Raw genomic sequence first — 26,518 nt, 5'->3', positions numbered from 1 at the left:
CATTTCTTTGCCTATATGTATGGAAGGCACTTCATTATGTAGCTTGTTAACACTACATATGTATTCTGGTTAGAAGACATAAAGGGTAAGAATTGTTTCCTTTGTTTCTATCAGCTATCCTGTCTACACCTCTTAAAAAAAAAATTTAAAAATAAAACCAAGCCTAAACAAACAAAAAAACACCACAAATTTTCCATAGAAGAAAATTTAGCTTTATAATTGAAATTATGTTGCAAGAAGTTGCAGCTCCCAAACTTAACAGAATTTCTGTTAAGTAAGCCAGACACTTTACCAAGGAATTTACCAAGGAATCAAGATTTGGAAGCTGAAGCTCTCAGGGCATCCAGTCAGTTTAAAATAGTGAACTTCTGCCCACTTTGTTGCACTATCCTTAAATGTTTTCAACCATTCAGTTACTTTTTTTACAGTGGAAAATGTGTTTTATCAGAAAGATTTCTACTCACACCTATTACAGCTTAATTCTGCAAAACTGTAGGTGTGAGGGCTCTTCCAATGAATTGATTCACTTACTAGTAACTTCTGTAGAACAGAAGTACTCAGTATAGCATGTCTTCTCCATTATGAAATCTACAGTAACCTCAAGTATTGAGTGTTTGAAATTTCTTTATCTTCTTTGAAGCTCTTACAATGCCAATAAGCAGGGTCCTTATTTTGTACCTGCTACCTAAAGTCTAACTTAAATTTCTTTGCACAGTGAAATTTCATTTCAATAAGCGTGCTTCGAGTAGCCAATTCAAGTTACAAACTGAAAGAACTAGGCTAGTAGCAAATGCTTTAGGGGCATCTCAGTATAGGTAACATTAGCCCTGTCAAGTATCTAGAGGTATGTAAGGTGTAAATATTCAAAAAGACCCAGGATTCTGACTCCAAAATTGCATCACCAACTGTCCTGCTTGACAGCTACCTAACTGTGCAAACATTTAAAAGCCCAAGGGACCTCAACAATTCGTTTGGTCTCCAGGAGTATTCCACTAATTCTGGGTCCAGGAGGCCTGGACACATTGCAGCTTTAGTTTAGGCTGAAAGGTTTGATTTACCTGCTTTGCTGTGACTGCCCTGGAAGGAAGTACCTATGCATGGACTGAGCAGGATGCTCTAACAGGTGTATGACTGGACAATACAGACCACTTTCTCTATCACAGAGATCCAAGAGGTAATGGAATTGGAATTTAAGGAGGCACCTCCAAATTTCTCTGTACCCTTCAGTGGTTATCCAAAGGCTTTTGCAGCACCAAGCAGTTACATGTGCAGCTGCTGCCAAAGCCATCAGGATCTACGAGCTAATTGCTCTGTTGCTCATCTCTGAACAGTCTGATCTGTGATGCCTTCTGATGGCAAACTCAGCAGAGCAGGTTGGGATAATGTCTGGGTGTCCTTTTCTCGGTGACTCCTTCGAGTGCAGAATTCTTCCCTTCCCATGTGTACTGATTGTGTGTTGGCTGCCCACCGTTACTCTTTGGTTCTTACCTCAGCAGTGTGTTCCTGTCCCAGGTGTGTTCCCAGCACTGAGGATGCTGCCCAGGTGTTGCCTGCTTGGCACTGCAGGGCCTGGGCCTGTTTGAGATGCTGGTTTCATGCCTTCTCAAATTAGCAAGTTGCAATAGAGCTCAATGGCTCTAAGATCGCTTGCTGAGATAATTACACTGTTTATAATTTTCACATTCTGACTGCAGCCCAGTCATGGTTAAATAATAGAATCTAATTTACTACTCATAGCTTTTCAAAATGAGGCGAAAAGCTTATCTGCTCTGTTTCCTGTTTGGATATCCTGATGAAAGTATACCAGTAAGACTGTTCTTTTTTTGACTAGAAATTGTTCAAACACTTAAGAATTTGAGTTGTGTTTTTGAAGTAAAACTCAGGCTATAAGTTAGTGAATTTCCATTTAAATTATTATCTGACTAATCAACTCAACTCTATTCCCTACTTCCTGCATTATGTGTGTAAAGTACAGGTGATTGGGTCAGACTTTCTATTTCAATTATTCTGCTCTTTAATCTCAAATTTGTATTATTAGATGCATTGAGACTGACCAGCAAGTCATAAAGGACATCTGTTGATAACATCCAATGGAAACTTAAAAGCTGAATATGACACTCTAAAGGCTTTGCAAAGGTATATAGTGCATTGCTTCATGCACTATAATGAGTAATCCTCTACATCAGGGAATGAATCTACACAAAAAAAATCACTAGAAGACATTCTGCTGTGTTAACTGGTGTGGGTTTAGCCCCTTTTAATTCAGAAATGTATTGTCTTCTTGTCTTTCCCTCATTATAATTGCATTTGCTCTTCTGAAATGCAAATATTTTCTGTGTAAAAAGACAAAATATCCTTTATATACAAATAAATATTTTTGTGGAGTATGCAAGACCAGGATATGGTTCAGTAACAGAGTTTGCAGTAGAAGTACAAAGCCAAACAAAATTTGGATTTTAATGCATGAGTCTTGGTAGTGTTTCTTTCTGGAGGCTTTAGAGAACTTGCTTTGAATCTCCCTTTTCTGTGTGTCCATTTCCCAAAAAATTGTTAAACCTTCCCTTTAACTACATATGTAATTATAATATGTGATTTTTCTTTTGACAAAACATGGTTTGTTAGATTGATTTCACACAGGTTTCCATAATTAGAGCTGTGTGAGATGGATTGTGACACGTTCTTCTGGATCAAAGTATATGTAAAAAGTTCCATACTGAGGAGTTTTTATATATGAAGGAATGCTGTAGCTTGTGCAACAGAGGAAAAATCCCAAACTGGAAAAGCCTAGTTCTTTCCTAGTCCTTTCCTGCTGTTATGGACTTTGTGCAGGCTTGTGATGTAACACAAGTGGGATGCAGCCATAAGGTTTTCTCTTCCAGAACTGGATGAGCTTGTGTCCCACACTGGTGCTGATGTCTCTCACAGACACTGCTGCAGTTGCAAAAGGCTTTCTTGCTCACAGTCAAGCATCTCCTGTCACTCCACATCACTCTCTTTACTCTCTTTTAAGTTCTGAGTTAAGAACTGAGTTGGCTTTGTTGATGGAACACCTCTCAGGTGGTTATTATTGAGGACATGGATCATTTCTTTAATGCCTGCATCACACTATTCTCTGGATCTGTACAAGAATTTTCCTTCCTGACAGTTTTTTATTCTTTGTGGGAAACTGCTTTTTTCTTCCTTGCCACAGAAGGCTGGATTTCTGAGAACTGGGAATTTGCCTTCCATTGCTTTTAGCTATTGTGTATTTAAGCATGGTAAATGTTGCCAGTGGCCCATAGGTGTGACAGTTGTCATTTTTGTCTGCTAAAAATAATTTCAGAATTGTAAATTTAAGTGTTATTGTAAACTTTTTAAGACACATGTTAAGAACAGAATTGCGGGTTTTTCAGTTTGCTTTCCTAGGTGAACACAGTGTATCTATATTGTTGTCATTTATCCCATTTAATCCTTTTTGACCATGATGACTAATTTGTCTGTGCTGACAGAGTAACAGATCTCGGACAAAGAATTCTCAGATTTTCCAAAAAAAAATGAAGGAGTAGTGAAGAGAGAGCACGTAGTGAAGTGCACGTTAGTGCACTTGCTGAGATGAGAAGGTTGTGGCATAAACTCCTACCACATTTGTTGATGGCAGAAAGTGTACAGAAAAGAAAATAATGGAAAAAAAAATGGAAAAAAAAATTTATAATTTCTGAACCTCTTGAAACTGTTCATTTATTATGACTGGAGGGAAAGAACAGAAAAATTTGAATACTAAAATTCAAAACTTTAAGAAAACAGTCTATCTAATATAAAATCTAGATTAGTATTAGCAGTCTCTACTTAGTAAGGTGTTAGGAATATAAATATTAAATTATTTCAGAGTGAACAAATATAATGTAGACAGCTCCCTAATATACATGGAAATAATAGAATAAAATAGGAATAGAAATGTCTGTTTTTAATACTACTTGTTTATAATCTCTGGAAATGTAATATATAAAATATATACGGTCATAATCCAGTAAATCTTAAAGTAGATGAAGTTGATGTGAAGTTTGACCAAGCTGAATTGCTCAGAGTGGCCTTGGCTGTCTAGTTTCAGCATGAGAATTGCACTAGTTATATGTAATCCATTTTTATCTTCTAAAGCATGTATTAATGTATTTTGGAGAGAACACAGTATTCCATAGTGTTCTTTGAAAATACAATCCTCATTTCTTGTTAGAATATGATTGAAAGTATATATCTTAAAATGAAAGTAGTAATGTCAACATGTGATTTTTAAAATAAATCAAATTTCATGTATTTCATGAATTCCCATCCCAAGCTCATGCAGCTGGTAATAGGAGTTCCCATAAGCAGGACCTATCTGCCTTCAGAAGGTTGTATCTGATCAGTTCATGACAACACACAGAGCATATTTTCTATCTTTCTCCTAACTCACAGCTGGCACCTCTATCTGCTAATCCCAGTGAAAGCTGCAGCTGGAGATACAACTTTTGAACTCACATATCCTTTCCCAGAGATGTCTGAAGCCTTAGAGATGTTGGAAACTTTCTTTTATGATTCCTGTTAAATTAGGGAATTAATTGTTGCATTAAGAGTGAAGTCAAGCAATGAATCCTTGAATACCCATTGTAAGACCATGTTTTATATAACAAAAGAAAGTTAAGAATGACCAAAAATACTGAATTTTGAATGTTTTCATGTAATAAAAAGTCACTTGAGAACTCACTTCTTTATTACATTTTTAAAAATCCTTATTATAGAATGGTGAACAAATCACTGTATTCACTTCTAACTTGTTCATCTAAAATGTGAACAAGCAGTTTGCAAGCATATTTAGTTTTGTTTCTGAACACTGTTAGGTACAGTTAGGACATTAAATTCTCAACTGCAGACTATGAGAATTTCAATGTGTTTTTTCAAAGCAGCTTACCATACTTCAGTTTCTAGTAGTAACTTGTGCAACCTTTCATCTTATGAGTCAATCCTATAATTAGTATCCTTCTTTGCCAGAGGCATACTGCATGTTTGTTTTAGGTACAGAAAGTCTGCAAGAAATTTAACTTAATCATTACTTTTTAATGTAAGAGCTGGTTAGCTCAATTACACTAGATTAAAGTGAGCTTGAAATTCCTGAGTTACAGAGAAGGGGCTAATCTGTGACCTGCAGTGAATAAGTACTATTTCCTATGGTTTTTGCCTTGTGTGCACTTACTAATATGGGTAGCCCTTCAGTCCAGGCTTGCAGTAGCTATAAGCAATTATCTATTTTCTGTATGGAGTGGATTTGCAAGGTTCTTATTTAGCTTGGACATTAGGTTATTCAAAATTATTCCAGGATTGCATGCATTGTAGTAAAGCTGCAAAACTTTTTTTTTTCACTTAACTTTTGCTTTATTGTTTTTAGGGGCAATCTGAAAAAAAAAATAAGTAGTAGTAACAGCTTTTCAGTACTTTTTAGACAATTTCTAATAACAGAAGCCTTAGACTGTTTTAAATATATTCATTTGATAACAAGCTTTTAAGCTGTATTCAGACTGAAAATACTGGTTCAAATGTATCTCTCGTAATCACACAGGGAATGATTGCATTAGCACCACTTCAGGGGCACTGAGTTTGGTCACTCTGGTATAAATGCATGCTGATTGCTGTGACTTTGGGTACAGAGTCCAAGCTGTGACTGGCATGTGAATATAAAATACTGCTAAACAAGTGCCCAGCAGTGTGTTGAGGTTTTTATTCTCCTTGGTGCTGGTAGGTACTATTTGACTCAATGATCTTAAAGGTCTGTCTCAACTTCTAAGGATTCAATGATTCTAAGTTGCTCAGCCACAAAATTCTTTGGCTGTGTTCCACTTAATTTTTTTTTGTTTTCAAGAAAATACAGAAGAAAACACGGAATCCATCTAGGCTCAAACTTTCCATACTGCCAACTGTCTATTAAGGAAATCATTGTCAAGCAAAAGAACACTGAAATACCACAGCAGAGGACTGGAATTACCTGGAGGACTGGAATGTATTGGAAGTAGGAGAGACTGCAATAGCCTTATTAACAAGAGTTGTGTGCTGAGGACCTTAGCAGTAATGATTCATTATAAACCAACACCTTATGAGCTGGGAGCAGCCTTATAGCAGAAGGGCCTAATGTTCCTACAGATCACTTGTATCCTTCAAATTATTGTCCTATACTTTGCTCACCCTTAAGTTTTTGGGTGATAGACCTCACACATTCTCACTCTTACTGGTTCACTTGTGCTAAAGCAGTGTTCTGCCAAATTCCTCTTTTGCAAAAATCATAGAATAATCTCACATGTTATTTTGGACAGTGACATGTGCCTTTGACATATAGTCTGTGACTCTTTCCTAAACACATGTGCTTTTTTAACTGAAGGGTTGCATCCACCAGTTTTAGTAAAGTTTCATTTTAGTCCAGTGGTATGATTCTATATGCTTATTACTGAATGGGATTTATAGTTACCCTGTCTGCATGTGGAAATTTAAGATGGAATTAATGCACCCTAATTTGGGCATCTAAAAGTTAATGCTTAGCACTGAAGTTGCCACCCAAACTCCCAATCAGGGGTGAGAATTAGGTACCTCAAGCCAGACAAGGTAAGCTTCAGTGACTTACACTAAGCAGTCTTTCAAGCCTTTTCAGAATAATTACTTCTCAGGATATTCTGTTCCTAGCTTTGTTTTAGAAAGAGAGCCTAAGGTGCCTAGCTCTGGCTTTGTCTTCAGACTTCTATAGTAATAAATTTCACCTAGATGCCAGTATCTGGTGAGATGACAACTGCAATTCAACATTGAATGATTGTGTCTGACTCCCTAAAACCCAATCCTACTCTTTTTTTCTTTTTAATTCATTTTAAGGAAGAAAATTATTTTTATAATATAGATTTTTTTTTTCACTGCTGCTATATAAGTAAAAACACAAATAAAAAATTTAGAAAAGTTTGGGTTTTTTTTATTTTTTGATGAAATATCTCACAAACCAAAGCCCATATTCTAAGAGAACTTGCTAAAGTTAGAATATGCCAGAATTGAGGCCTGTAACCATGAGATTCCCTATATATAGTTACTGTGATACAGGTTGTATTTACATTGTTGCATGTTATTTTCCACTTTATTCATTTAAAGCACAGGATAGGCAAAACGTGTAATTCTTTAAGTCTCACTTTATTTGCTGCACACTCTTATATTCCATGCAGACTGTGAGGTGTTAAATACTGCTGGACTTTTCTGGAGTTCTGCCATTGTGAAGAAGTTGTTACAGATTTTGCAGCTGTGGCTGACTTTTATCTTTTCAATGGAAGCAGCATAAAATGTTTAACATCTGTTAACAAACTGAAACAGAGGAAGTCAAAGGCCCTCAAAACCCTTCATTGTTTCTTGACAAAACCAGAGTAGGATGCCACCTTCTTGACTGTGAATATGTGTAATGGCTACATCTGTGAGCTGGTGATCTGAAGTTCTCTCAATATGGAGAGATCAAGGGTGGTGTTTCAAACAAACCAGACTAATTTCACCCTAATTTCTCCTACCCACACACCCCCCAGCCCTCCCCATCCCCTGTAGAGAGAGTTCAGGTGATTCCCTCCAAAGAAGATCTTTGCTTTGCTCAGATAAATCTCATTTGCAGAGCTTGACTTTTCAAAGATAACCTTTCGGAATGTCTCCTGTAGTCTATGGCTGATTCCTACTGACTCCTATTAAAGAGGACAGATGTTATGTTTCAGATTAAGTGATATAATAAAGCAAGGATCTGGTATATAGCAGCCTTTTGTTCTGTATAACTTGACTTTATCCCCACAGCTTTAAGTGGTGAATTAATAACTGCTTTTCATAAGCTATTGTTATTTCTGATGTCAAAGCTACAGCTTTTTCATTTGTAATACAATTTGCATGTGCATGCACACTGATGCACTGTAGGTAATTTCTTTGCAGTAAATTACAGCATTTGTGATTTCTGCAGTAATTCAACAAGCTGGGGATGCATGCCAACTTCTAAAGGTGTTAACTTCTATGTTACAGAATTTTGAAAATTTATATTTAATCCCATGTATTTTGTGTTACTTGCCCCCCCAAAAAAGGGGTTTTAAAGGATCTTGGGATTGCAAAGTTAAAAACTTTAAAATATTAGTAGCATTGGTTATGCAACTCTTAACCTTAATTCAGAATTGTAATTCAGCTCAGTGGAGTGTATTATGAAACTGTCTTAATTATATAAACATACTTTTTGTTTTCCCTAGTGCAGACTTATTTCTCTCCCCAACATGTGCCTTGTGTGGAGAATTTAAGGTAACTTAGTGATATTTAAACATAATTGTAAACAGGAATAATGTAATTGCTGAGCAAGCCTAAGTCTAGTTTATTTAATTTTGTTCTGGTCTGCATATCATGTGACTGTCGGCTGTGCAAAGAGGGGCCCTTGCTCCTTCTGCCAAAGCTTTACAACTGGACAGATTCAGCTGGAGAGGAGAAATAAGCTTTTACCTTGCTCAGCCTAGTGGCTAAAACAACCTCCATGAAGGTGATAGAAGAGTCTTAATTTCGTACGTCTTGGCAAAGAGCTCTTAAGCTTTCTCAGAAGGCAGAAACCCCATCATTACCTCCTCTTTCAAGAGCTGCATCTGAAAGGCATTATAAGCCATGCTTCTGATTTGTCTCCTAATTTAATTTTAAAATAAGAGCATAGATTTTTGTTCTCCATAGAGTTTTAAGAGAAGTGCAGGCTCCTCTCTGCCTCTGAGTAATTTATGGGAAGAGCAAAGTACATTATCCTTCTCCAGGTTTCTGTATCTATAGGCTGAGCATGGTGACGTAAGGAACTGTGTTACTCATATGACAGATATTTCAGATTCTATTCTGTATTTAACCTTTTCCTTCACATGGCATAGGAAGTATGTGACCTAATACAGGCCTCTAGCTTCCAAGGTAGATTTGGATTTTAAAATTACAGGTTTTACAGCTTAACTGTTGTGTACTTAAGCCTTGTCCCTTGGTCACTTTTCAAAATGGATACCAAAATACAATGGCATCAATACTTTATGTGTATTAATTTTTAGATTACCCTGAATTATCTGCAATCTGAAAGTTGTGGGTCTTCTTTATTTTATTGCTCATACTCTCAATTTGGAAATAACCTTTTTAAATGTTAATGTAATAAATAGTCCAGTATTGAACACACATGCACAAACTTATGTAATTCCAGATCTCTTTGACTACTGATTTTTTATTATTCATATAATAACTAGGCTCTTTCTGCATGGGATTTCTATTACTTGGAAGAATTTCCTTGGCATTTATATTTTTCATATTTGGTAGCAAAAAATATTAGTACATTACAGAGAGTTTGAAGAGTGAAGATGTTTCTAACTATCAGGATTTTGTTTTCCTTTCCCAGTTGTTTCAGATTTTAATTTTAGGCCAGGGGGCAAGAAGGTAAAGATACTAAAACTTTATTGAATTTTCTGGTAGCTGCTGGAACATCTTGATGTCTGGACTAGATAAGTTGTTTGGCCAATTCAAGAAGCTGCTTTTTGACCAAAATAAGGAAATTATTCCTGCACCAAATTTGATATTCAAATAGAGTAGTTTTCCTTAATGTATCACTTACCGATATATTTGTTTTTGAATATACAATCATTATTTTCTAAAGCTTTAGAAACTTTATGAATGAATTATATCATAGTATCCTCTGCTATTCTGATGACAGAGCAGCTTGCAAACAGAAGTGACATAGCTGAGTACTGTTACCTTTACAAATAATTTTTAAAGCAAGAACAAAAGCCATAGTTCTTTAAAATGTGTTGCGTAAACATATGCAATACATATTGCATAGTGATGTTTATGGAAATTTGTGTCAACAAACTTAGGGCACACTTGCAATCATTATGAAATCTTTTGCTTTACTCCCTGGGTGTCAGCACAGCTGAACCAGAATAAGGAGGGAAATATTTGGGATAGAAAGTGAAGTATTAGAAATTACTTCTTGTTGAATCAGAGACAAAAACTCTTTTAAGACTGATTTACATATAATTTCTTGCTTTACTGGTATTTGTACAATTAAATACATAGATGTATATGGAAGAGCACATATGTTCCCTGCCGAGGGGAAGGCTTAGCTGCTCTACCAGCCCTCAGTCCCTCAGTCATGCACATGTTCCCTGCCTAGGGGAAGGCTTAGCTGCTCTACCAGCCCTCAGTCACGGACACAGGACAGAGCTTTGCTCACTGGCATTTCAACCTACTGAAAACCAATCTATGCCCCAATGCAACCTCATCACCCAGCAGCTTTAAGAGCTTGTTTGAGCTTTTTGGAACAGTTCTGTAGCCTGTATGCATGTGATTCACAATGTTCAATTACAGTTTTGATTAATGAAAGTGGGTTATTCTCTACTGGCTAAAGAGACAACCTTCAGATGTGCTTTCTCGTCTATTTACATATGTGCCATTGTCACTTAACTGGTGAGAATGCAGGTGGATTCTGAAGGGTTCATGGCCCCCTCTCCTCCCTTAGCAAATGGGTGATGGCAGTAGTTGCCCCCATGAACACGATTTGCTTTTCAGCAATGCAAACTTCTCCTCTGCTTATATGGGCCACGTCTTGTGGAAGTGTTTTGGGACTGAGAGCAACAGAGTGTGTACAGAGACTGAATAGAGCAGAAACTGTCATAAACAGACCAAACTGACTCAAAATTCTGCGCAGGGATATTTTGTTCTCCAACTGGATAGTCCTAAAAATTAAATAGGACTACACATACAGAATACAAAGTACAAAAATACAAAAAAATACTTCCTGCTTTCATTTTCTGTTGAAAAGATGAAACAACTTCCATAGCCTGTGTGGGATGGAGAAATTCTAGAGTTGGATTTGAACAAGAGAGTAGGCTAAAATAGTGTGTTCTATTTCACAGAACATATCTGGCAAAGAATGTGTTTAAAAGTAAAAGTTAGAGGTGATGTAACAAAACAGATTTTCATCTGTATGAAGCAATCTCATATGTTCTGACATAAGCTTTACGGGGCATTGTTTTAACACATGAAAACACCAAAAAAAGAAGTCGCATTTTCAAGAAAATAGGTGTTGCCTACCTTCAGCTGTCAGCGATGAAAAGTTGGCTTCTAGAAGCAAAAGTCAGAAAGGAAATTGTTGACACCACCACAGTCATTAACACAGTCAGCACAGACTTGGTGTGTCTGTGAAACACAGATCACGCTGGGTGTTTCCGGCTTATGGAGGAGAGATCTGTCTTTTCCTATCAATAACCAGTTATGTTGGGGGGTAGAATGTGTAGTTCAGTGGTGACACAGATTTCATTCTTTCATTCCACTTCCTCTGATTGTAGTTCAGTGGTGACACAGATTTCATTCCACTTCCTCTGATTTTTTTTTCTTAGGTTTTTTCAGGTTATTTGAGAGTAGCAGTGGTTGGTCTGAGCTGTTTCTCTAATGAACTTTCGTGTTCACATGGCTAGACAGTTCTTGAAATTGGAAGTTTTTTGTATGAAACAATCTTACTTTTGTGCCCCTATAGTGGCTCAATTTAGATCACCACAGAAATACAAAAAGATTTCACATCTCTGAATTGCTAGAAGAAAAATGTGTAGCAGAGGTTGCCTTACAGACATTGTGGTGTGTATCCAGTACTGTGGAGTTCATATATATTTTTAATTCACATACACAGTGCAATTGTTCTACTATTTTAAACATAAAAGCCTGTCAGCAGCTGGAGTTCATGAAAATACACAGTGCAAGAGAAATGGTCTTGGAAATGAATAAATCAAATTTCAAAGATTTTAATTTATAAGCATATTTCTCAGGATTTCCAAACAATGGATAAATACTTGAATAGTCATTTTCTCCCCTAGGGCTTTTTGGTCCATTTATTAAAAAATGACAAAACCAGCAAAATAAAACAAACAAAAAGAAAAAAATTGTAGTCAGCACTTGGAGCACATTTGAAAAATGTGGTTTGACATGATGAACTTTGGGTGTAGGCCGTGCACGCAAAAGGCTTTTTACAGATGTTGGGAGACTCTGTCCCCAGTATTTACCACAGTCTCCAACAGTAATGTTTAATAAAGTTTCTTACCTCCTACTTGAAAGACCAGGAGAAGGGAGGGAATCTGCTGCTTTGTAAAGACTCAGAGATATCTTCGGGGAAACTTGTTTTCCATTTGTGTTGATGCTCAGTGGTATATAAAACATATGTATTTAATCTATGTATACAGATCTTGTACATGTAGTGTCTGAATTGTCCATATAATATGTAAGGCTATATAATACATCCTTTTGCTTGTTTGGGGCTAGGTAAACATACTGTCTTCTTACTTTTAAATGAATATAAACGTCTTTTTTTTTTTAATGAAGGAATTTCAAAGTGAGCCACATTGCCCTACACTGGCCTGCCTTTTCCATGGAGCAAGGGCACATACACACAGATAGCCACTGCAGTGCAGCTGACAGGCAGCAACTTGTTAAATTACATAACTTGAGGGTATGTCTGAGCCCTTAATTCTTGTCAAATTAAGGTGGATACCACTGAGTTGGGCCATTCAACATAAAGGTAATGGGAAAACAGTTTTTGTAATAGACAAATATTCCTTTCCCCTTTTGACCAGGAATACCCATATTCCAGGAACAAACAACATTTTAAGCTTTGCATCTTACTTCTAATCCTGATAGTAACAGATTACCATCTGTACTGTCTGTACAGTGCTAGCATTTTACTGCTTTTTAAGTGCAGTTTGGATTAGCTTTGTTATTTTGAGTAAACTCTCTTTAGGTTAGCATTGACTGGACATGTTAAGAAAGAAACCCTAATATTTAATTCTCAACTTTACTGGTTAGTATATGTTTCCTATATCCATGGAAGAAACATACAACACTGCAAGTTCTGTTTTCACATGGTTGATCTACCAAAAAAAGCTTTCTTTTAGGTTTGCTGATTAATTACAGTAGCAATTGTAATTAATCATGGTTCTAAAAAAAAATAATAAATTGGAGAAAAGAAACATGAAATCAGTGACAAAGGAAGTATTTTTACATTTTGCCCTATCCCTTGTTGTTTGGTATAATAGGCCAAATATTCAGCTATTCTGTTTATTGGCAGAAATTGTAGTGATACAGCTGGGATTCATATGTTCCATATTAGCTGAGTTACTGCTGTTTAGCTGTCTTGGATTAACAGAAACTTTTCTTGCTTTTAAGGACCACACCTCTGCATATAATGTAATATTGGTTAATTAAGGGAAAAATGTGTATTTAGGCTTACTGCTCCAAATTATGCAGGAGACAGTTTGATATTTTGGGTAATTCTCCTTCAACATTAGCACATTTTCAGAATATGTTAGAATTAAGATTTAAAAAAGGAAATCAATTTCTTAAATAAAATATAGGTAATATGCACATGCTTTCCACAATCAGAAAACAGTGTGCACCTCCTCCCTCCTTTCTGAATGTATCCCATCCAGTTCACAGAGTGTTTAATTGCATATTTAAATTTAATCATGTAATCATCTAATAGATGTGAGTACAAGTTTAAATTTAAAATGCAACTCCTTGCTTTACTGAAGTGGGACCATTAAGTCTGTGAAAAGAAAGAGTTTATGAAAATGCATACATGTCTGAGTAACACTGAAAGCAGAGTTCAGCAATGCCCAACGGGCCACTTCTACAATAGCAATCCACTTCTGAAATGTTGGTCTCTGCAGGGAAGATCACTATCATTATAATTAGAGCTAGACTACAATGGACTGCTCAGAGTAGCTATTCCAAAAGTTCTTTGAAGGTGAAGATGAGTGGTAGACATTCTCAGGAATAGAAAATTGCTTTCTCAAGTGAAAAAAAATCAACAAAATAAATCTTAAATAGCTAGATGGCTAAAAAAATTTTCAGTTTTGCCATCCCTATTTAAAATGAAATCACTGTATTTTTAGTTTGACTATTGCTGGTGGACGTTAAAGAAATATATAATTTATAATTTCTTAGAATGCGTAATATGAAACCATACTTGAAAATAGATGTATTTTGTAAGCAAATGAATAGAGACAAAAACATAGAAGCTTCATCTCCTGTGCTTTTTTCTTTTTTGCCCTTCAAAGTTCGCAATTCTTTTTTCTGCAAATTATGAAGGCCTAATTGCTAAGAACTGTTTAGTGCTCTTATGTACATTCATACAAATAGGTGTATTGATATGAAAACTATTTGAAGATGTTCAGATCAGTTTTTTCATTGTCTGGTTTTTAAATACTTGTCTAGTCTGTCTTTAACCTTCTAAAGACTAGATCAGGCAGTTAACTAAAATTGAAAACCTGATACCAAAGCACAGTCTGATCTTCACACCAAAGTCAGCACACCTTGCTATATAGACAGGATTTTATATATATTTACTGCTTCTCCCACATATCCTGGAACTTCATGCAGAAGTTTTTGTCTGCTTACACTGTAAACTGTAAACTACAGCTGCAAATACCCTAGAAACTGAGTGAAAAGATTTTTCTGTGGAAGGCTGAGCTGTTCCTTCCAAGACCATTTAAGTTATGACAAAATTATTATGACATTTATTGCATTTTCTTTAAAAGTACCATTGGACATTTGGAAAAGAGGCCATAGAACTTAGCTCTGACTGAGAAGGGAGCGTGGCTCTGTCCTCTCTGCATGCTCCCTCCAAGGATTTATACAAACTGATGAGGTTCCCCTGAGCCTTCTTGAGCTTGAGCCATCCCAGCTCTCTCAAACTTTGATCGTAAGAGAGAATCTTCAGTTCCTCAGTCATTTTTGTGGCTCTCTGTTGTACTTTCTCCAGTTGCTCCACTCTGTGCAATTTGGCAAGTTGAAAGCATGTAAAAAAGATCTGCTATGAATTTGCTCTTCAGATTTTGATGTGACAGTGGAACATAGTAGTACAAATTGAAGGTAAATGGAAATATTCAAGCAGACAATGCAAATGCAATAATACTTGTTTCTCTTCATGCTGAAATCAGGAAATGAGCAACTAAACTAACTTTCTTCTGTATAATGTACCCATGATCTGATCTCCTTGCCATTTTATATTACCCTCTTTACTAGCAACTACATGATACATGACACTGTAAGATGCAAAAAGTGTTTTTATTTAATTCATTTGGTGGGTTGTTTCTTTAATTTTCTGGATTCTTAATTTCATAGGAGTGTTTTCTTTGGCATTAAGTGGTCTAGAGTCTTAAAATTAAGTTGATGTTTCAAAATGCCTAGGTTCTGTCAATCCCTATACGGGATATAACAAAGCAATATGGTATCACAGACACTTCAGTGCCCGTGTTTGATGTGTGTAGAGGAAATACCATAACTATTGCAGAAAAATATTCCTTAGTAATACAATTCCACTGATTACACTACTAAGCTAGGAAGTTCTTTCCTGCCATCATGAAATTGCAGTAATAATATTGAACATTTGTATTTATGTACAATTTGATTAGAGGTTTTTATATACTCTGGCAGACATCTTACAATTTAAACTTATGACTGCATGGACCATTTCTTAGGATATTATAGTCTTTAGGTTTTAACCAAATATCTTCTGGGGTAAATAGGCACAGTAATTTCTTTTTGAAAGTCAGTAAAATATGGTTTGTGGTTTCTTAAAATTTTGCCATCATAGAAGTACTGTGTGTTTTATTCCTTTTTTCTTATTGAATTTAGGAAGAATTCACAGTAGATTGAAGTAGATGGGTTGTCAAAATTTGTAGATGGTTTAAAAAATAATGTAATTTTAAAATATATTATTTAAGACAGTTTCAACAGTTGTAGTTAAAGTTTTTATCTTTTAAAAATATTTTTCACTTTCTACCTAAAGGTGAAAACATTTGTAGCTGGAAACATTGCTTAAGTCTTCACTAATTTGGGTATAAAGTTAATCTGTTGAATGTTGACTATAAGTATTATCTAGTATTTTTTTTTAAATCACTGAAAAAAAATAGTTTGCAGAGTTGAAATCTTGGGTTTGATCTTGGAAATGACCATGGTGTCATGACATATGCGACAAAGCAGGATGATAATTTTGACAGCATTTGAACTTCTGTGGGTGTCTCAGTGCCCAGAAAGTTTTCTTATTAAGGGAAGTTCATGTATTTGTGCCTCCCTCTAGTGGATCACTCTCTCAACTCTGCCCTAGAAAATGTTCTCCATATTAAATTCATGTGGCATTAAACACACAAATATCTTTGTTTTCATGGTGAGGATGTGATTCCATTCTCATGGACAGTCTGAATGTGTTTGTGTGCATCTCCGCTCATTATGGCACATTTTGCAATATATCTTTTCTAAGACTCCTTTTCATACTGCAGGTGCTGATGATCATATCTGTCTATATGTGCAATGTTAATGTTGCACTTGCGTATGTTTAATGTTGCACACATAAATACATTTTCTTTTTTTCGAAAAACATTCTCCTTTTTTCTGTGCAATCCTCTTCTGTTTCCCAGACTTTGAATTACATGACTACATTCTGGAAATGTCTGCAGTTTCTCTTAATTATTATTTAATTATATTTCAGGTACTACCAAGGTAAATCTTGTGAAGATCCCTTCAACTGCGTCCAGCCCTCGAGACACTGCTCTGGCAGCTGTTATCTGCAGTGCACTTGCAACAGTGCTCCTGGCTCTTCTCATCCTTTGTGTTATCTATTGCAAGAGGCAGTTCATGGAGAAGAAACCAAGCTGTGAGTTTCCAAGTTTTACTGTTTCTTGGTAATATTTATAGAGTGGTATTAGTTTTCAGATCCCTCTGTAGGTAAAGAAATTAAATACCTACATCATTTAAGCAAGTCTAGCATTGAGATGGTCAATGTAGCAGAGCCCAGGACTCCATCCAAGTTTGCCAGCTCAGTGTGAAAGTTTCAGCTGCTACTGAGAAAATGCTGTGTAAATGCCCAAAAATATTCAAATTGCATCACTCACATGCCATACTCTGCTAGAGGCTGCACAGATACATTTGGACTATTCCTTATCCAAGATGGGACATTACAGAGTTGCAATGTCAATGTGGAAATACCAGTTTGGAAGATCTGTGCATCAAATACTATTGTGAAACACAGATTAGGTCATCAAGATAATGAATGTGGCCAGTGTAGATGAGAGATTTGTCCTTAACAGTTTTGGTTTTATGGGCATATTCAAGATGAATTAAATGCCTGAGACAGATCTGTAAATTTCTTTTAAATCCTTAACAGCTCATCAATGTAATTTGTTTATAATAAACATTTTTCTGACTCTTAATTTAAATTAACCAAGAAAAAAGTGAAAAAGAAAAAGTTTTATAAAACTTTTATTAAAACATGTTTATAGCATCTAATGAACCCTGGATGCCAAACAAGAATACTATCTAGGATGAATTGTTACTGCTGCTCTCAGCACAAGCAAAAATTTACAGAGGTTTACAGAGGCATTGTCAGAATTGTTCCCAACCTAGAATTTGCTTTACACATGAGTTTTGAGAAATTCTGACACAACGAGTTCAGACTTCCTTTGGTGAAGTGCAGTAACTTGTTTGCCTTGGCCTACAATTATAGAGATTAAAGGTAGTCTGCTGTTAATATAAAGTTCTTTAAGATAATATAAACAAAATCCCAGTGGCCGAAAGCTGACTCTGGAAAATTTCAGATGGGAATCAGTGAGAATCATTAAACACTGCAAAAATGTAACAGTGAATAAAATATACTCTCAAGTCATCAAAATGGGAGCAGATGTCTTCCTAGAAGAGGCTGTAGTTGAACCAGCTGTTCCAGGCTTTGTTGCAAAGTCTGTGGTTTACATTGTTGGAAGCCACATGGTCACTGTGGGTCTTTCAATTGGAAAATGTATGGACATACTTTATAGCATGACAACTACACATTTTGTAAACATAGAGGGCTCTGAGCAGGAAAAAAGGTAACACTTACTGACATGGATTTTTATTCACTTTTTTGAAAGGGTCTCTGAGATCACAAGACATTCACTACAATGGCTCTGAGTTATCGTGTTTTGATAGATCGCGGCTAAGTGAATATGAGCACAGAACATGTTGCCAGTGCCAAAGAAGTGCATCACAGACATGTGGTATGTTATGTCTACTGAAAGGTGACTTTATTTTATCTAACACTTGAGTTGTGACAATTCAACTGCAGAGCTAACACTGTCAAACTAACCTTTGTCCTAGGCTAATTTCTTAATAAGCAAAAAGGATTTTTAAGTAGCTATTTGGGGTTCTTTGTTTCTTCCTGTATAGTCATTTCAGTGACTTCACTTGAAAAAGAAAGCAAACTGTTTATCTCATTTATTTCTGATAAAAATAGCACTGCATATGGCTTTGAGACTTAAATTAGTGTGAAGGATTTACCAGAGAGTATCTAAGAATGTGTATGAATGCTAAAGGACATTAACAACCTGGACAATTCAAATCATTGCCATTTTGTGAAGTCATATCAGAACAAATGCAGTTATGACATTAAGAAACAATAATAAGAAGAAATAATAAGACAATCAGAAATAATAATAATATTTAAGAAATGCATAGTTTAACACAAAAGTACAGGCTTAAATATCATCCTGATAGCTTTAGTCAGAACGCTTCCACTTATGTGTATTCTATTGAGAAGAAAATTAATTTTAAAAATGGGTACTCATGACTGGCTTCTATGTTACTATTAGAGGAAGGACTTGGCTTTTATAAATATTTTAATATTAAAGGAATAAAGATGTTTTTAAAAATGTTTTTACAGCAAGAAATCTCTTGCTGTAAAAACATTTCTCAATCCATGTATTACAATGTAACTGGAAAACTAATACTCAAGTTTGAAAAAGATGAGAGAGTAAGTTTATACAGAGGTTTGATAGTTTTAACACTATTAAAATTAATTTTCATTCCTTAGGACCAGTTCACTTGATTCCCTCACTGTGCTGTGATGAAACCTGTAGCATGGAGCACAGCAGTCACAGTTGTGCTTTCCACTCACAGACCACGCTCAATGAAAGGTAACTTAGTTTTACAAATGTGTATTAAATATGAAATATTTTTATGCAGTCAAATTAATATTTGTGCAGAGACAACAGGTGCTTGAAGTGGAATGAGGGATTTTGATGAGCTGTACCCACATCATCCCATGTTGTGCAAGAATAGGTTTATGGTGAAAAAATTAAGTGTTAGTTAGTAAATACTGACTTGATCCAAGGGTTTCTCTGAAGAAGTGGCTTCTCTCACAAGCAGATAATGTTCCTTTTTCTCTCTGGCACCTTACAGGCTTTGGCCACTCCCTCCCCTGCTAATGGTTAACAAGTTGCTGCATAAATCCATGAATCAGGGGGATTGCGGTACAGTTCACAAGTGGCATGATGATTTTTTTTAAAGGAATTCTTTAGGACTGCAAGATTTGAAATATGTATTATTTCTGAATTTTTAGCAGGTTTTAACTTTTATTTTCTCCCAATCAGCTGAATATAAGTATAGTAGTAGTTATTTTTACAGCACAGCCACAAGCTAAATATATAAAATTTATGGTGTCCTTCAGAGTTTCCTGGTTACAGATTTTAATACAGGATGTATTTATTTCTTTTAGCTAGAATGATTTTCCATATAAGGTTTAAATTGGTCTTCAGCTGTTTTGTTCTTATGGCCACATGTTACTAAAAATGTAGAGGCGGCTTCTTCATAAGTATTGTTTGTGCAAGGTGACTTAGCGACCTAAGTACAAATATCTAAGTTTTCAATAACAACTTGTTTAAATACCAACAAGCTTGAGTCATCCTTGTATACCACCAAGGCTGACAAATTGAGAGTTGTGTACTTTTTGAGGAATCTTTTGGTTAAGGCTTTAAAAATAACTGTAATATCCATGCTATGTGGACATCAAAGATCCTGTGGTTCCTTCCAGTAGAAATGGAGCTTGTGCCAATTTCCTTTGCCAGAATAATGTATTTCCTTCAATTGTGGTGCAATGTCCTGACTTTTGGCCTCATCTCTGAAAATGCTTTTTGTGTATAGTAAAGCTAATAAAGTGTCATGTTTTGGAAATTAGTAAGGCTACTTAAAAACTGTTCTAGGCATGTTAATATGGGACGAGTTTTGTCACACTGCATATCAGACTTAATATAGCCCTTGCATTTTTAAAAATCTGTAGACGGTTTTTGGAAATAAAACATTGGTGTAACTTCCTGGTTTTGTTAATACTTATTTTGGTGTATATATAGTGAAAAACACTACTGGACTTTCAACAGTGTTTGGCACATGTCACTATTATCATGCACTTTAAATACACTTGAGGTAGATAATACTGAGTTTCCACTTACACTTTCTTCCATTTTCCATAAAATAAAAATAATGCTTGCTATTCTTTAACATTATGTCCTTTACATGTAAAAGAGAATAGAAGAAAAACTTTTTACATTTTGGAGGCTAGACAGAACAAACTGAAAAATCTAAAGTGAATGCATTTTCAGGTTTAAAGCAAACAGAGTTTCAAGAAGCCTTGTGGCCTATTCCATTCTCCCAGTCTGAAGCCACTTTACTTCTTTTGCTTCCATTAGATATTTGTCTATCTACAATTTGGGGGAGAAAAAAAACAAACCAACCAAACCCCCCCATTGTTGAAGATTCTAGACTCTACCCAACCATCTTTGTTCCTGCACTTTAAGCCTGTTATATCTTGTCTTAATACTCTCCTATCCATGCACTGAGAAAAAAACCCCATCCTTCTTCTTTGTGACAGTGTTTATACCTGAACACTACTATAGTATTTTTTGTCATATTTCTGACCCTAAACAACCCCAGCTGTAGTTCATGTTTTGTGGAATCCTGGATTCACTGTCCAAAGTATTGACCACCAGAGCTTTTGTCATTTCCAGCCAAGGAACAAATTGTATTCCTTCTCAATAGATTTAGTTTGTACAGGATGTCTCTAGAGTATCAATATAACCCTGTTAAACCTTCTTGAAATGCCTGTTACAAATGATCAGCAATTAAAATACTGATAATATTTTCTGGAATGCTTTGTAAATTATGTGCCTTTTATCCTTCTGCAGAGCTTCTGATTCTGTTGGAGAAATGATTCCTGCTTTCCTTGGTTCTCTTTCACGCTCTGCCTGTGGAGACATTCCAGATGCTTGGCCTCTTATGCAAAACTCAGCTTGTTGTGACAGCATTTCTATCTGTGAATCATATTCAGAACTGGCTGGAGGATCTGCAGAATCCTGCAGCCCTGAGACTGAAAATGCAGCCGCTGTTGAAGTGGATAATAACCAGGAACCAAGTGAAGTACTTATTTCAGCTAAGTCTCTTGCTGGAAATGTTGCAAAGCCCTTTGAAATCTCCGAACATAGAACATGCACAGAAGTTTCATCACTTCAGAACTCGGTGACTGCTGAAGGCCAGCCAAAGACAAAGTGTAATGGAACAACAAATGACTCTACGGACTGATAAAGAGGTAAAAAACAACTACAAAGGAATCAGAATGAATGCTCCAGGCATGTAGAGCTAGATAAATATAGAATTGTAAGAAGTTCTAGGGTTATATTTCTCCATAGGTTACACCTAGCTATTGCTGAAATAAATTAAACCTCTACAAGAGATCCAGTAGTTTCACATTTTTTAATCATTAACTAAATTTGAAAGGTGTAATTACACAAACTGTGGTGTTGAAATATTACTCAGAATACAGGGGTAAGTCTGTACATCAGTCAGCTTTTATAAAGGATATTTTTTCATTAAATTTTAAGAGAAAAATTCAGTCAGCCTTGTGACCAAACCATTGTGTGAGGCTAGCCTTTGTTTATGAGTGAGAACTGAGGAATTGGCTTTGCTTATTGCAAACAAAGCATAAAAGACGTACGAGTGTTCATCTAAAAATATTTACAAGGCCTTTCTGTGGAGTTACTGCAGTAGTACTAGAAACATAAGAGAATCTCAAATGACTCATAATGCCATGTCATCAGATAGAATGTAAGTTAGTCCATAAAATGCAACTTTATCTATAAAAGCTCAGAGAAAATGCGGGTCTGAGGTCAAAATGCAAAGAGGTGATAAACAATTGTTTCAACTATGTAACAATGGAACTGTTGCAAAAAGTCACATTGCTGCTGCTTCATCATTATATCTTTTTGAATATTTGCTGTGCTCCATATTTTTAAAATGGAATTTTCTGGTTTTGGAAGTAATCCGGAGCCTCAAGTGACTAATCTGTGAAAGGATCCCAAATTATGGCCTATGTTCTGACAGCAAGTGGTGTTGCTACTCCAGGCCTGTGCAGGCTGTGGCTGGAAAGGTGAAACAGTCTCCTGTGCATGAACTCAGAGGCAGAAACACAAGAAGTTGCCACTAATATTAATAATGCACCAAACTTAATTAAGAAAATTATGCTATCTGTAATTATTAACATTTTGGGCCATCTGCAGAAGTAAAACTGCATTCCTTTGATCCTCTTCCATTTGGTTTGCATTAACACTTTTATGTTGTTCCTAAATATGAAGCAGAAAGTAATTAGTATTTAGCAAAACCCACACATATTCTGAAAGTGTGTAAGTGCAGTAGTTTCTTTGTGAATACGGCCTTAATTGTTTAGGTGCCATTGTCAAGAGGAGGAAAGGGAAGGGAACTGACTGTTAAACCAAGAATGGTTTTGCCATTGACTTCAGTGGAACTTGTCACCCTAAAAATCTGCTGTGTCACTGACCACATCAGCCTTATCCAGGTGGCACATCTTTCTCTCAATGTGTTATGTACAGTGTCAAGTTTTGTCTGTAATAATGCTGGACACTACCTGCCCATGTGTCAGACAGCAGCACTGACACTTTTATTTTGGTAGAGCCCAATATTGTTTGGTGACAGTCATATTCTGTAGCTGTGTGCAGGAGGGGGACAGTGACATGGATACAACTTCAGATCTCAGCACTGCTAGTTCCCAGCAGTTTGTGATGTTTTAAGGGAGTGCATTTCTGTATTGACAAGATGTTAAAAATCAGAAATTTGTGGGTGTTTTCCCACTAAACCATGCATCAACTTCAGAGGTATGCAACTAATATTATTTAAGAATTTTCTTGGATCAAAAGAACCACAGGATTTCAAAATATGACTACAAAAACTAGCTTTTATTTCACTATACGTGTTATGGTATATGAACTGTAAATTTTCTTATTGATTCCTATATGTATGGAGACAGCTTTTCTAGCATCTCAAAATCCTGTATGCATTAATAGTTTTCTGCTGTCCTCTATTACTACTGAGATTTGTGTATAATTTTAAATAATCAAGGTCTTCAGGAGGGTTAATTTTTTTCTTCATTTTTTTCCTATAATAGACCCTACTGATTCATTTTGTACAATTTCTCCCCATTCAGACTCTAGAGTGCATCATTATGTGTGCATTTTTGGCAGAGAAATTTCAGTAGTGTTCATGGGACAGGACTAGGACTAGGCTTACTTGAGATGTATTTTCAGGATGAACACGGGCCAGCTGCACAACTCCAAGACAAATAATGTCATCTCAGTCTATATAATTTTTTCCCATCTGCTCTTCATCTTTCATGTCTTTTTGAAATATTTTGAGGCAAGGATGGTCTTTATACTGCCTGAAGATGTATTACAGTCTTTCATAGGCCAATGTTGTTTTATTCTTTTGAAATACAATAATTAAAAATCAGAGTATAGCATATTTTATATATGTACACACAAGTCTAAGCTTTTTAATGTGGGTTTTAATAAAGGTTTAGGTGAATTTTACAGCAAGCAGTAAGTATACCTCTACTCTTTTAGTGTTTAGTCAAATATAGAAGTGCATACAGGTTTCTTATGAATGTATATAACCACTCTTCTGTCTCTTTGTTTTAGGGACTGGAGCTGTTTCTCTCAGCACTAAAGCTGAATGCTTCCCTTACACTCCCCTGCTGATTCTCATCAAACATAGTCTGGTCTTCAGTGTTGCATGGTTTCCAATCCAGCTGGGAAAAAATGGCATCATTTCACACCTTCTGAGCAGTTGTGTCTGAGCTGGAACAGCTGTGAAGTTAAACTTCAAGGAGCATCCTATGAGGACCCTGAAAGTGGATTTATGACTTTTTAATCTCTATTTCTATTTCCTCAGAGTCTCAAAACATCTAATGGACTTAGCTTAATAGTATGTGTAAATACAGCAAGAAATAAAAATACTTCAATGTGTTTTAGTGGGGGGGGTCTCAAATATGGCTACAGGTGTCAGAAGATGTGGGACAACATGGTGCCAGTTACTCTGCCTGCAGATTTGTGCATGCATTAGGATTTTTTTTTCTGCTGGTTCTCATTTTAAATAGTATTCCTACTATTGAAGGACGTACAAAATCAATTTCTGTTTATAAAAGGATCACCTATTAATAAACTGAAGCTTTTATTATGTATTACATTATAGTCAATAAGCAGTTTGGGGAGTTAGAGAATTAGCATGTTACAGGATGTGTGGTTCAAGCCCCCTCCATCCAGTTATTAGATTTTTGAGAGGTGGCATTGTTCTGTTAAGTGTAGCAGGAGATTAGCTTTAAATTAGATTTAGTTTAATGAAGGTTAGACATATAGATAAGGACATTGTGTTTAATTAGTAGCCTCAGTATTGGAATACAGCACTTCTTGTTATAGCATATAATTTTGAATGTTGAAATAATTGTAATCAATGTCAAATCAAAATGTCAGACTATAGCAGGTGTGCCATGAAAGTATTTATACAGTGAGACTGTTACCAAGATTTTTTATTAATGCGTTATTTTTAAGGATCAAGCTCTGTGGTGAACTAATTCATTCATTTAGGAGTCCCTTTCATTCAAGACCCTCTGTCCTTCTCACTGTAGTACTGCATCAACTCAAATTTTCCACACAGAACATAAGAAGTGGTTTGCTTTATCAGATCCCTTAATATAATTTTTTTCCAGCCATTTTCCCCTAAAATAGTTTTTGCTTCTGTGGATAATGCCAGTAACCTCCACTGATTCATGACACTCAACAGGCTCACACTTGCCTGTGATGAACTCTAGCAATTATTCCTTCAAGTACCCAATGTGCCTTGACTAAAGCAAAGCAATCAGCAAAACTGAGGCCAACAAATTGGCAATAAATATTACTCATCTCTCCACACATGGTTTGTGTGGCAATGGAAATGTTGAGACAGTATTCAGAATCCATTATGGAAAAAGACTTGCTTTGAAGCACACAGAAGTTTGGACCTGCACAAAAATAGCTAAAAACAGTGCAGGCAGTCATGGCAGAGCTCTTCACCAGTGAGATTATTCATTTGTGCAGAAGCCATGAATAACACTTCCCAAATTGAAACCAAAGTGAACAAGTTACACAAGTGATTTTCTGGCTTGTGTTGGGTTTGGTGTTTTAAGTAGTAGATACCACCTTTTGGTCACTGATGGAATAATAAGCAGTTATACAGTACAATTACTCAGATAAATACCTTCACATATATATTGAAATATGAATAGTTTTGAATAATTTTTGTAGACTTTCATACTTTTAAGAAGTTACAAAACATTATTTTTCACTACATGTGCATGAAGAGATGTGTGCTTCTTTGTATATACTTTGTAAATAGAAAAAAAAAATCCAATGTGCATTTCAGTATATGGCAAAATATTTCCAGAACATATGGAGATTTAACTTTTCACTAATAACAGTTCTTGAAAAATCAATATTCAAAGATTTTGCCAGCATCTGCCACAGTATGTTTTCCCATTGGAATTTAAACTTTGTATAATTGTTTTTATCCAGCAACCCTAGAAAAATATACTTTTTTTTTTTTAATGAGTGAAAGCTTGAGAGCAAATTGGGAGGAAAAAATTAAGAGAGTGTTTTTTAGTTATATGTGTATATTTTGTATATACTTTTTTCCTTAATTTAACCAAATTGGTCTTTTGTATATTGCCTGTGGCAAGCAATGTTGTACATGCCAATAGAAAACATCCACTATCACTGCATTTAGACTGCCCACATGTCATGTCTAGGGACTTACAGTGCTGTTTTAAATACTCCTTTAACAAATGTAAATTAAAACCTTGTATAAATTGTTTTGTAATACTTTTTCTACTTGTGAATAAAATGTTACATGAACCAGTCTTAGTTTGTTGACCTCAAATTAATAATAGCTTTCTGTACAAATTTAGTGATGAATTCTTCTAATTCTTTTAGAATTCCATAATGGGGTAATTATATTAAGGTTATGGTAGAATTTGGTGCATCTTTGTCTTGAGATGTTTGCAGTTTAGCAGTAACATCATTCTTCAAGCAGGAGGACCCTGAAGAAGCAGTAAATTAACATCAATGCTTAAAATCATAGTACTACAAAACTGTTTAAAAATTCTGCTTCTCAAGAAATGGGGGAAAAAAGGGGAGAAAAAAAGTCAGATTGCTGTCTTTACAATGTCTTAGAAAAGAGGACCTGGTGCTCCACAACACTAGGTTGTTTCAGACAAGACAGATAAGCAAATAATGAGAGGAGCTGTATTTTTGAAGAAGGATTGGAGTTGTGCCTCCAATTTAAATGAATACGAAAG

At 35.7% G+C, this 26,518-nt stretch overlaps 1 protein-coding gene across 2 annotated transcripts in view; it reads left to right on the top strand.

Moving 5' to 3' along the window:
• The window catches only part of TNFRSF19 (TNF receptor superfamily member 19), a 56,433-nt gene extending 30,353 nt beyond the window's left edge, over nucleotides 1–26,080 (top strand). For both annotated transcript variants that reach the window (XM_039718737.1, XM_039718738.1), the window contains 5 exons: nucleotides 16,532–16,696; nucleotides 17,946–18,071; nucleotides 18,884–18,986; nucleotides 21,030–21,430; nucleotides 23,829–26,080. In XM_039718737.1, coding sequence (XP_039574671.1) covers nucleotides 16,532–16,696; nucleotides 17,946–18,071; nucleotides 18,884–18,986; nucleotides 21,030–21,423 — 788 coding nt within the window. In that variant the 3' untranslated portion in view covers nucleotides 21,424–21,430; nucleotides 23,829–26,080. The remainder of the gene's footprint in view (nucleotides 1–16,531; nucleotides 16,697–17,945; nucleotides 18,072–18,883; nucleotides 18,987–21,029; nucleotides 21,431–23,828) is intronic.
• The last annotated feature ends 438 nt before the right edge of the window (nucleotides 26,081–26,518 follow it).

Source organism: Passer montanus, unplaced genomic scaffold (assembly GCF_014805655.1).
Source record: "Passer montanus isolate IOZ18808 unplaced genomic scaffold, ASM1480565v1 scaffold4, whole genome shotgun sequence".
Lineage (NCBI taxonomy): Eukaryota > Metazoa > Chordata > Aves > Passeriformes > Passeridae > Passer > Passer montanus.
Note: the sequence above shows the minus strand (reverse complement) of the source record. Positions and strands in the feature narration are given on the sequence as shown.